This window comes from Hippopotamus amphibius, chromosome 16 (assembly GCF_030028045.1).
Source record: "Hippopotamus amphibius kiboko isolate mHipAmp2 chromosome 16, mHipAmp2.hap2, whole genome shotgun sequence".
In the NCBI taxonomy this organism is placed as follows: Eukaryota; Metazoa; Chordata; class Mammalia; order Artiodactyla; family Hippopotamidae; genus Hippopotamus; species Hippopotamus amphibius.
The window spans coordinates 54069618-54081270 of record NC_080201.1 but is presented as its reverse complement, the minus strand read 5'-3'; the positions used below and the strand labels follow the sequence as shown (position 1 = coordinate 54081270).

The following is an 11653-nucleotide window of genomic DNA, read 5'->3' as shown; positions in this document are numbered from 1 at the left end:
AAAGGGCCTGTCCCTTGGGGGAGGAGGGATCCACGTTTGCATACTTCCTGGAAGCCTCCACTGGTCTCCTTTGGAAGAGTGCAGGCTTTTCATCCTGTGCCTGCTGGACCTCTCTCACCTTTTCATAATGAACAGGTTTTACTGTTTCTTCATACCCTCTGTTAAGCAGTTCATCATATGGTCCCATCTAGAGATCAATAGAATTCACTCGGTAGTTCCACGGTGGGTTTGCTTCAGGATCAGTGTCATTCCCCACCCGGTACAATGCATGGCCCTGTGGGGCTCTGGCCGCCAGTATTATAGGCTGCTTTTCCTCAGGGGTGCAGCAGTGGGATAGGAAGGCCTGTCAGTCAGATCAAAAGAACGTACTAGTCGGGTAAACCCCTTTGCAATACGTTTAAGATTCTCAGAAAAACTTCCCAACCTGTCCTCTGCCTACTTAGATCAGACATTGAGAAAGGTACATGGACTCTTACTGTTCCTTGACTTCTATGAGAAACTTCTCTCAGAGGCAAAACGGCAGGGGCAGTTGGTGGGTAACACATCCTGCTGCGAGTGCTCCGTGGGCTAAGGATGGGCCCTTTGGGTACCTCAGGGTATGGAGAAGAGGTTCCTGAATATGGATGGGGCCCGTTTTCCTCCCTAGCGGTATCTTCCCCTGAGTTAATAGCGTTGGCTGGAGGAGGGGCTCCTGCATGTGGGGTGGTCCTTGTCTCAGCCAGATCTGCTGCTGGTTTGGTAACCCCCCCCCCCCGCCCCCCGACCCCGGGAAGTGGCTCCTCCCAGTGGTCGTGGTGGAGCAGCGGCCCCTCCTTGTGGAGGCTTTGACCTTTGAATGGCCCAGTAGGGTAGATGGCTTAAAATGTCTTCTGTGTCTATATTAGAATTTTCCCTCCGAGCTACACACGCCTTAAATTCCTTTTGGGTCTCATTGTCTAAATACAGGGCCATGAAAATGTGAACATATGGAAGCTCACTCCATTTAAATTTCCTGCTACCATATAACTCTAACTGCAGTATAGTATCAGAGCTCCGGAACCTGTCTAGGGGCCACTTTTCTTGGCTTCCTAACTCACAGTGTGGCCAAAGCTGATGACTTAGCCTAATGAGTGTTTTTCTCTTTACTCCCCGTTGTCTGGATCGTTCCCAGCCCTGGAGGATGTGGCCCAGAGGGGTGCTGGTTGGGACGGATGCCCCCTGACCCATTGCAGACCCACACCTGAGATGATTCCTCCAACCTCCGTGCTAGCCACAGTGCCCCTCGTAAGTCACAGTCCAGCGTGCAGTGTGGTCCAGGTTTGCACGTAATGATTTTGGATGCTGTCCCTTGCAAGGCCGTCTCCCAAGCTGATGTTAGTGCCCAAAAGTCATGGCAGAGAAACCGCACAGAAGACGTGCCCAGCGCGGTTGACGATGAGCGGGAGGTGGTCCAGCTATAAGCTGGGAATCAAGGGCAGCACCTCTGAGAGTCAGAGGGAGGGGAGTGAAAGCAATGAAAGGTGCCCCTTGGAGAAGAAAGAAAGAAAGAGAGCAGGAATGAGCAAGAGTGCAGGAATGTCGGAGAAAAAACGCAGTCAAGTAACAGTTTTGTCCTGGCCCTGCTGCTGGATGTGTATAAGCATACAGGGTTGACCCGCTGTTTAGAAATGAGCAGATATCAGCAGAGCGTCCTCCCCAGTATACCTGGCTCACGGCGTCCCACGAGCCTTTTAGGACCAAGACCTAACTCAGTATTTTCTTACCTTATCACTGTCCACTTCGTGGTCGCCAGCTGAAACCATGCACCTCACTTTGGGACTTGAGCTCACGTGCCAGGACTGAAACCCAGCCAATACCCAGATTGGGACTTGAACCCATGAGACCGGGACTCAAACCTGGCCAAAACCCTTGATCTTCCAACAGAGATCACATACCTGGTGTTCGGGCTTAATGAAGCTCAGGTTCTTTTTTGTTTTTTTAACTTTTTATTTTTTTATTTTTTACAATAAACTGCATATATTTAGAGTGTACAATTTGGTATCCCAATCTCCCAATTCATCCGCCCCCAGCCCTCCCCGCTTTCCCCACTTGGTATCCATATGTTTGTTCTCTACATCTGTGTCTCTATTTCTGCCTTGCAAACCGGTTGATCTGTACCATTTCTCTATAGTCCACATATATGTGTTAATATACAATATTTGTTTTTCTCTTTCTGACTCACTTCACACTGTACGACAGTCTCTAGGTCCATCCATGTCTCTAGAAATGTTCCAGTTTCAGTGCTTTCTACAGCTGAGTAATATTCCATTGTATGTGTGTACCACATCTTCTTTATCCATTCATCTGTTGATGGACATTTAGGTTGCTTCCATGTCCTGGCTATTGTCGACAGTGCTGCAGTGAACATTGGAGTGCATGTGTCTTTTTGAATGATGGTGTTCTGTGGGTATATGCCCAGTAGTGGGATTGATGGGTCATATGGTAATTCTATTTTTAGTTTTGCACGGAACCTCCATACTGTTTTCCATAGCGGCTGTATCAATTTACATTCCCACCAGCAATGCGAGAGCGTTCCTTTTTCCCTACACCCTCTCCAGCATTTACTGTTTGTCGATTTTCTGATGATGCCCATTCTGACTGGTGTGAGGTGATACCTCATTGTCATTTTGATTTCCATTTCTCTAATAATTAGTGATGTTGAGCAGCTTTTCATGTGCCTCTAGACCATCTGTATGTCTTCTTTGGAGAAATGCCTATTTAAGTCTTCTGCCCATTTTTGGATTGGGTTGTTTGTTTTTGTGATATTGAGCTGGATAAACTGTTTATATATTTTGGAGATTAGTCTTTTGTCTGTTGATTCATTTGGGATTTTTTTTTCCCATTCTGAGGGTTGTCTTTTGGTCTTGCTTATAGTTTCCTTTGCTGTGCAGAAGCTTTGAAGTGTCATTAGGTGCCACTTATTTATTTTTGTTTTTATTTCCATTATTCTAGGGGGTGGATCAGAAAAGATCTTGCTGTTATTTATGTCGAAGAGTGTTCTTCCTGTGTTTTCCTCCAGGAGTTTTATAGTGTCTGGCCTTACATTTAGGTCTTTAATCCATTTGGAGTTTATTTTTGTGGATGGTGTTAGGAATTCTAATTTCGTTCTTTTGCATGTAGCTGTCCAGTTTTCCCAGCACCACTTATTGAAGAGGCTACCTTTTCTCCATTGTATGTCCTTGCCTCCTTTGTCATAGATTAGTTGACCGTAGTTTATCTCTGGGCTTTCTATCCTGTTCCATTGATCTATATTTCTGTTGTTGTGCCAGGACCATACTGTCTTGATCACTATAGCCTTGTAGTGTAGCCTGAATTCGAGAAGCCTGATTCCACCAACTCTGTCTTTCCTTCTCAAGATTGCTTTGGCTTTTCGGGGTCTTCTGTGTTTCCATACAAATCGTAAAATGTCTTGTTCTAGTTCTGTGAAAAATGCCATTGGTCATTTGATCAGGATTGCATTGAATCTGTAAATTGCGTTCGGTAGAAGCTCAGGTTCTTGATGTCTCACCACAGAAAGAATTCAGTGAGAGACAAAGTGATAGGTAAGAAGTGTACTTAGGGACTTATTTTAGAGAGAAACACACTCCACAGACAGAGTGTGGGCCATCTCAGAAGGTGAGAAAGGCCTAGGGGTGGTTGCCTTTTAAATCATGACTTTGAAAGGGATTGAATCTTAGGCTCTGTGGAGGCAGCACGTTGCTCCTGAGGCATCTGTCTCTGGCAGCATCCAAGCAGAAATGACTGAGACTCCCTTGTGGCCGGATCGCTGGCTGCCATCAGGGTGTGTTCCTGTGCACCTGCAGGCTGGAAGGCCCTTGAGGGCAGACATTCAAGGAAATGGATGGTGAATGTTGGCGTTGCCATCGCCAGAGGCAGAGGAGGTGCACACTCCTCCTCACCTTAGCTGAGTTTCCTACTTGTCTGGATAATGACGGAGAGACTTGTGTCCATTGAGGTGGGGAACCATGGAGACAGGTGAAACAAGGGTGGGTTGGCTCGCGGTGCTGTTTGGAGCAGTGAATAAAAAAGTAGAAATTCCATTGTGTGTGTGTGTTCCTTGGGGGTTCACAGAGGGAAAGAAGGTGCTTTTGATGTTGACTAGAGCTGGAAGCGTAGGCTCCCAGGTCTGAGGAAGGAGGGGTCCAAGGGTAGGGACTCCTGGGTCCCCAGAGAGGAGAGACCGTGGGGGTCTGTGTAGGATAGAATGCCTTGGGCTGGATTGCAAGGACTTCATCTGAGTTTTTCCACCCTGGAGGGTGGGGTGGCCTAGTAACTGTCTAGCCCTGTGGCTGTGATGAGACACATCTTGGCCCTGGAACCAGCGTGGCCCATTCATGCCCCCCGTCTGTTCAGCGTCTGTGCAGGCCTGCCCTTGGATTGTCGCTTCTCATTCTGACTCAAGAGGTGGACGGAGGACCTCTGGCTACTGGGACAACTGCAAACATGATGGGGAGAGGCTTGACACGTGCCAATGTGTTGGGACTTCCTCTCTTGCTGCCCTGGGGACCCTGCCCCTGCCACCACTACCACACCAAGAAGTCCAGGCTGGGGAATTCCTGGCTGGTGCTGTGGTTAAGACTCAGCGCTGCCACTGCCAGGCCCAGGGTTCAACCCCTGGTTGGGGAACTAAGATCCCTCAAGCCCCAAAGTGCGGCAAAAAGAAGGAAAAAAAAGAAAGAAAACAAGAAAAACAAGAAGTCCAGGCTAACTTCCTGGGTGATCAGAGACATATGGCCCCGTCAGCCCTGACACCCAACCTTCTGAAAGAGAACCGACTGGCTGACCAGCAGCTGAATCCCGCAGAGACCAACAAAACCATCACCCAGCTGAACTCAGACCAAATTGCCAACCCATAGAATGCGTTAAATACAAGGCAATTATTTTAAGCAACTGAGGCTTGGAAGGGTTGGTATGTGGCAAAGGGTAACTGATACAGGCTTGTCCCCTCTCTCTGTGATGTGGTCTCTTTCTCTCCCTCAGTGTGACTCAATGATTGAAATCTTAAGCTCTGACACTTTTTAGCTGCATGACTGCCAATGTGACATTCCTTCTCAGGGCCTCAGATTCTTCTGAAAACAGGGATGAGAATAATAGCGCCTATCCCATGCAGTAATCGTGAAGCCAAAATGAAAAACAGCCCCTAAGACATCATGGTGGCCATGTGTGCTGGTTATGAAATGTGTCTGGCGGGGTGGGGTAGTTGTGGGGCAATCGGGGACCCGAAGGCAGTACCTCCTCCCCTCCCTGTGGGGTTTCGTAGGGCCACGTGACCAGCTCCAGCTGGTGAGTTGTGGGAAGTCCCTTCTGGGTGGCAGCATTTCATCACCCATGTGAAATAGCCCTGGGCTCTCTGCTGTGCCCAGAGATCAGCACTGTTCAACTTGGTGACTGCTCCACGATTCTGACGGGCAGAACGCCCTGTGGACGGTGCTAGACATGGAAGGTGAAGGATAAATCAGCCTTTCCTCAGTGGGTACTTCTGTAGCAACTACCACTCCTGTCCCTCCCGATGCAGGGGGTGTAGACGTGCCTGGTCCACTGATGTTGGCTTTGACCATATCATCTACCTTACTCTGCAGGACATGAGCGCCCGCGACCTCGGCAGGGGCCCTTGGTGCACCTGGTTTCTGTGCCCCTGTGATGAGCCATGAGAAGGACATTAGCCAGGGAGCCACGGATCCCAGAAGAGTGTGGAACCCCATGGAGGACGGGAACCGCCCTCCCACACTGGAGCCAAACCCACCAAAGCACAGCCGGAAGCAGAGCCGCCCCGGCCACCTACAGACTCTTGGAAAGGAGGATGATCATTGTTCCAAGTCTCAGTTTGGGGATGGTTTGTTATACGAGCATTCCTACAGCATGAATTGTCTACGACAACTCCGTTGCTTTTAACCACGGAGATTAGGGACTTGATGGCTACTGTAGCGTAATCGAGTCTGTCCTGATTGATGCCAAGGTCAAGCACCTTGCCAACTCATGGCCACTCAGGAAGTGGCAGCTATTAGGATGATAACTATTTGGCCAGACACATTGTCCCAGAACCAAGGCTGTCTTTAAGGTGCTAGGCACTGCCCTAAGTGCTGTTTTCGTGTTTTTTCCTTTGACGCTTCAGACAGTCCTCTGCAGTTACAACTGTTAACATCCACACTTTACAAACATGGAACCAAGGCAAAAAGAGGGAGAGATGAACCAGGAGAGGTGATCATGGACTCTGGAGTCACACCCTCCCTAGCTCTTTGACACAAGGCAAGTGACACTATAATCTGTGCCTCAGTTATTTTCTTCTGTAAAATGGGGAGAATACTTTGGATTTCACGGACTTGTTGTGATTATGAAATCAGGTACCGCATGGAAAACACTTAGCAGGGGGACCCGACAGGGCATAATCCCTTAACAACAGGTAGAGTCTTCCCTCTCTCGCATCCAAAGAGGGGGTTCCCAAGGGTTGAGAGCCCTCCTTTTGCATCCCCCTCCCCGAAATGCATCACATCACAAGGACTCAGGCTTGCTCTGTTCACTTGTTTAATATATTGGCAGATGGGAAGCTGTAGCTGAGAACAAATGGAGACCAAACGTCACATAAGCCTCAGTTCTTTACTTAGCCTTGCCTGAAGGCTGGGTGTCTGAAGGACAGTTAGCCCGGGTGATGGTGTAGATACGAGAGGCTGAGGGCACCAGGGTCCCAGGCTTGGTGTGGCAGGCATTCTCTGTAGCACAGCCCTGAGTAGCAAATATGATACCTGTGGGGGGAGAGGGATGGCAGGGTCCAGTCAGCACCTCAAGCCCTCCCTCCTCCTGAGCCGGGGATCATCATCCCCCTGCCACCTCCTCACGCAGTTCTCTGGAGCCATTCTCTCCCCTAGAAGCTGGAAGTATGAGCCTCCGTTTCTGGGAGCCTCCCTGTCCCCTCCTCCAGAAATCCAGGTGCCGCTCACCCGTCTGCACTTTGCCAGTGAATGCAGCACAGCGGCTCTCCTTGCCAACACAGGGCACTTGCTGAGTCGAAGAGCATGTTTCCTTGAAGTGGGCGATGCAGGTAGGGCACTGGAGGCCATTCTCTGTCCGATTGTTCTGGGGAGCTGGGGAGGAGGGTGGAGTGTAAGGTATAAGGGAGCATAACCCCTTCCCAACCTCACAACGACCCAGAGGACAGCAGCAGCTAATGGACACTGCATATCAGAGGCGAGGAACCTGGGGCTCAGAGCAAGGAAGATGCTTGAGCAGTGTTACCACCCAGGTCAGTGGCGGGTGCTCACAGCAGGCTCTGGGCCCAGGCAGGAAGGGCCTCTGGATGTGGGGCTGAGCTGGCACTCACCGGGCACGGGATCGCGGTTGCAGGCGTCGCCCTGGCAGCAGCGTGTGTTGGACACCGCGTAGTTCTCAGGGTCCATGGTGATGGAGAGGAAATCCGATCTGCAGGCGCTGGACTTCATGCACCCCTTGTAGGTGTTCACCGACCAGTGTCCCTCTGCAGGATGGCACGATGCGGGGAGGGCTCAGGGCCCCTGGCCTGGACCCCAGCACTTGGGTCTCTCCCAACGTTATAGCTGCCGCAGCCCGCTGCTGTCTAGGGAGGTCTCTTCCAGCCCCTCAGATTCAGACCCCCTTATCTGCCTGGAGCATGGTGTGGACGGTTTATTAGGTCTGTCCCAGCCACAGCCTTCCTCCTCCCCACCGTATGGTGGTGTCTTCCAGCCCTAGGGTTTCCCCTCTTCACCCCACAGGAGGGTGTGTGTTCCCAGCTTCCTCCCACTGCTGCGGGGTCCCATCTCCCTCCTGTGTAAGCCCGGGTGGTCTCTTCAAGGCTTTCACGACCTTCCCCCACCCGCCGACCCTTGCTAGGTGAGTGGGACAGCGTGCAATCTTCTATCCCACGTCCTCACACACCCCCTCCAGTCGGGGTGGTTCCTTCCCGCACTCAACCTGGGCCTCACCTCCTGTCACATCCTTCATTCATCAGCTGCTCTGCGCCCACCATCTTCCTTTACCTAAGGGTGTCTGGGTCTATTTCAGCCTTGAATGAACCCCCTGCCAGCAGTGGTTTCTTCCTTTGCCCCCCTTCTCCCCCATCCTCCCTCAGGTCTGCGACCGTCCCTTCCATTTTAAGTCCTGCCGCTCCTTCCTCATGTACTCATGTGTCTCCCCAGTGGCCCATCTCCATTTCTCTGCGATGATTTGCTCCATATCTTCCCTGTCCTTTCTGTCCATTTCTATCTCTCCCTCTACCCAAATATCACGTCTCTACCTCCTGTCAGCTATGGTCTCTTCCAGCCCACATCCCTGAGGAATCCCTCCCTCCCCAAATGGTCAACCTGATCCCATTCCTTGCAGCCCACTCCATTCTCTTCCTTCTCCTCTACACCTGCCTCCCCCAGCCCCTTGCATATTAGATTTCTCCTTCTGGCTATTTCTCTCTGGTCCCCCCCACCCCAACCCTGTGTGTTCCTTTCCCAATCCCCTCCTGCCTAAGAAAGTCTCTATATCTGCCCCTCCCTGCCCCCCATTGCCTCTTTGGAATCTCATTTTCAGAAATCCAGGAGAACAGTTGTTTCTGTCGTTCCCTCGGATTCTCTTCCCTGCATTCACCTCGACACGTCCCTCTTTCCTGCCCCCTCACCATTTGAAGGTTCCTCCCAACCCACGGTGGTATCTGGTACCCTGAAGGCACACCGCCCTCCCCAGAATCTGACAACACTCCCGGCCCTCTTACTTCTGCTGGTCTCAGCCACGGTGACCACGCAGGAGTCCTGGTCAGGGTCGCACGTCTGCACATTTCCACTGCACGTGAGTCCGGAGCCTGTACACACCTCACAGCTTAGTGGGTATCCTGCAGTGCAGAGAGCGGGGCTCTAGTCAAGGGTGCTGTGGTCTGCAGACCAAGACTTCCAAGCCCAGAGCGGGATGGGCAGTGACGGGGTGTGGGGTGGGGGTATGTGTCTGGGGGAGGAGGGATGGGTGTCCCCCTGAGCGTTCTTGGCTGGAGCATTGACTGCAGTCACGGGAACCGTCCGAAGCTCCTCCAGTAGGGATACTGTGCCTTCAGGGTTGGGAAGCCACTCCACCAGGGAGCAACTTTACCTAATTACAAGGCTAGGGACTTTGGACACTAGGGTCCTCTGAGAAAGCTTGGGGACAGGGAGGGGGCCTGGTGAAGGTTTCCATGGACTTCTGTGAAGCTTCAGGTCCAGCTGGTTCTCGGAACTGGAACCCTCTTCCTTGTAGGTCCCCGGCGTAGGTCTCACAGACAGCAGGAGCCCAGGCAGGGGGACCTGAGGCTGGGATCTGCATCCCAGGTCAAGAAGGGAGAGCAAGGACCAGGAGGGCAAGGTCATGGACTCCTTGGTCCTGAGACAGGAGGCAACTGGGTCCTGGGGAAAGTGGGTCTGGCTTGAGCTCCTGCATCAAAGGATGGAGGACACCGGGGATCCGAACTCTCTAGAGTCCTGGGAGAAAGGGAATCTCCCCTGCCCCTCAGTTGTTTTTTAAAAGATTTCCCTTTCTAATCATACCCTCCTCTAATTTCCCGCAATTCAGTTTTTGTTTTGTTTTGGCCACGCTGCTTGGCATGCAGGATGTTAGTTCCCCCACCAAGGATTGAAGGCATACCCCTGGTAGTGGAAGCACAGAATCTTGAACACTGGCCCAGATGTCTTATTTTAAGACCCTTCCTTGGGGACAGGGGATACAGAGCCCATTAAACCCCTCCTTTATCCGGGATTCACACACACAAGATTTTGAGCTATGTATTCTTCCCTTGCGGCCCCAGGCCTTCTCTCCTTTAGCCTCTGCCTTCCCCATGAATCTGAATCCCCAGGACACCTCCTCTTTCCCCATCCTCCCTGCAGAATCTTGCTGAATGCTCTGAGGGTCCCAGGAGCCCAGGCCCCTCGTTCCTTACCTAGACCCAGGAGGGTGCAGAGCAGCGCAGAGGCCAGCAGGAAGGTCTGGGGTTTCATGCAAGTCCTCATGATGGATGAGCGAGTGAGTCTGCAGTCCCAGGTCCCCAGCTCTTCTTATAGGAAGCTGAGGAGGGGCGGGTCTGGCCCCACCTTACCCTTAGGGTGAGAAAGAAGTGATGTCAGATCTGGGGCAGGTGTCTGCAGCTGTGGGTTGGGGAGGCAGAACCAGAATCTGAAAGGGACATGGGCCTCTTGTGCCCAGCCCCCTCTTCCATGGGGACTTGAGGAGTCTGGGCCTCCAGCCCTCTCTTCCATCAGGAGCCAGAAGGTGACTTGCCCATTTTCTCGCATTCCCACCACTTCCTACCCCCATGCCCCGTTCTATTTTCTGGCCTGAAGCCCAAGATCAGAATCAGGTCTTTAGATTCCCTGTAGGGTAGAGCACCTGCTGGGACTGAGATACCCTTCCCACTCTTCCCGAGGAGGTGCCCGGCATGGGTGGGGCCCTAGCTGGTAGGGCCCAGCGTGGCCAGGCTTGTTCTGTGGGGGCATGCTTGGCTCCTACTCCCTTTTCTGCGTGTGGGCTGTCTCCAGCTCGGACCCCACCCCAAGAGGCACTTCTGGTTTCTCAGGGACTGAACAGGGGGATGCTTGTAATAGGGCAGTGATGGGCATGGCACGAGACAGGTGCCCACAGGTCACATTGGAAACCTGAGGCGTGGTTGGAAGCACTGAAGGCTGGGTGTGTGTGTCTGGTTTCGGCACATGCATTGTGGATTTTGTTGGTTTTTTAAGATTTACTTTTGCTGTGGATCACTTTTTTTAAAGTCTTTATTGACTTTGTTACAATATTGGTTTTGTTTTTTATGTTTTGGTATTTTGGCCCTGAGGCATGTGGGATCTTAGCTTCATGACCAGGGATGAAACCCGCAGCCCCTGCTCTGGAAGGCAGTCCTAAACCAGTGGACATCCAGGGAAGTCGCCATTGTGTTTTATTCATTTCTTTACCCACTCTGTCCACCTTAGGGATAAGCATGAGAGATCAGACATTGTGTGTGTGTGTGTGTGTGTGTGTGTGTGTGTGTGTGTGTGGCAGGGGCGTTGGGGGTGGGGGGGCATGGGGACGGTAGCCAGTAAGCAGTGCAGGAGAGCCTGTTGCGATAGGCTCCAGGCTCCCTACAAATATGCACTCAGGTTTGCTGGCCTCTTGCTTTCCAGGCTTCAGCTGGGGAGTGAGGGTGGCGAATTTCTTCTGGGGACCAATCCTGGAAGCGCCCCTTTTGCTTTGCGCCCAGAATGCCTAGTGGGCAAGTCACCGGGAGGAGGGGCTCGGGAGTGGTTTGGCCGGAAGGAGGCGGGAAAGCTCGTTGCTAGGCAACGCAGCGCTGCTGGCCTTTTGCCAGAGAGATGCCCTGGGCTTGCGCAGTGTTTAGGCAACCTGCGGTGCGCTGCAGTTTGAAAGGCCCAAGCCTCGTGCATTTGCGCGCTGTTGCCCGCGTGGGGCACACCCCTGTGTGCGCCTTGAACTCAGACTCCCGTATCTTCTTGGTCTTGCGACGTCCATGACATGCCGGAGATCCGCCTCCGCCATGTGGTGTCCTGCAGGAGCCAGGACTCGGTGAGGGACTGGGGGGGGGAGGGGGGGGTTGCGAGACGTAAGGGAAGTCGCGAGGGGCGCTGCGAGAACTTTTGGAGTCTGAAAGGTGTTGAGCAATAATCAGTATCGGGGCTGCAAA

General features: G+C 52.3%; 1 protein-coding gene across 1 annotated transcript; it reads right to left on the bottom strand.

Annotated features, from left to right (window-relative positions):
- Nucleotides 1–6612: 6612 nt before the first annotated feature.
- Nucleotides 6613–9986, bottom strand: LOC130837999 (phospholipase A2 inhibitor and Ly6/PLAUR domain-containing protein-like). The gene is made up of 5 exons (XM_057710749.1): nucleotides 9917–9986; nucleotides 8729–8845; nucleotides 7334–7486; nucleotides 6954–7097; nucleotides 6613–6758 (listed from the first exon to the last, which is right to left on the bottom strand). The coding sequence occupies exons 1-5, from the start codon at nucleotides 9984–9986 to the stop codon at nucleotides 6613–6615; spliced, it is 630 nt and encodes a 209-aa protein (XP_057566732.1).
- Nucleotides 9987–11653: the final 1667 nt, after the last annotated feature.

Excerpts from the sequence above, each read along its gene's own strand:
- LOC130837999 (XM_057710749.1), bottom strand. The coding sequence starts at position 9,986 with ATGAGGACTTGCATGAAACCCCAGACCTTCCTGCTGGCCTCTGCGCTG. Across the intron at positions 7,487-8,728 it reads CGTGGCTGAGACCAGCAGAA|AGGGACACTGGTCGGTGAAC; the intron begins GTAAGAGGGCCG and ends GCCATCCTGCAG. Across the intron at positions 6,759-6,953 it reads CACTGGCAAAGTGCAGACGG|GTATCATATTTGCTACTCAG; the intron begins GTGAGCGGCACC and ends CTCCCCCCACAG.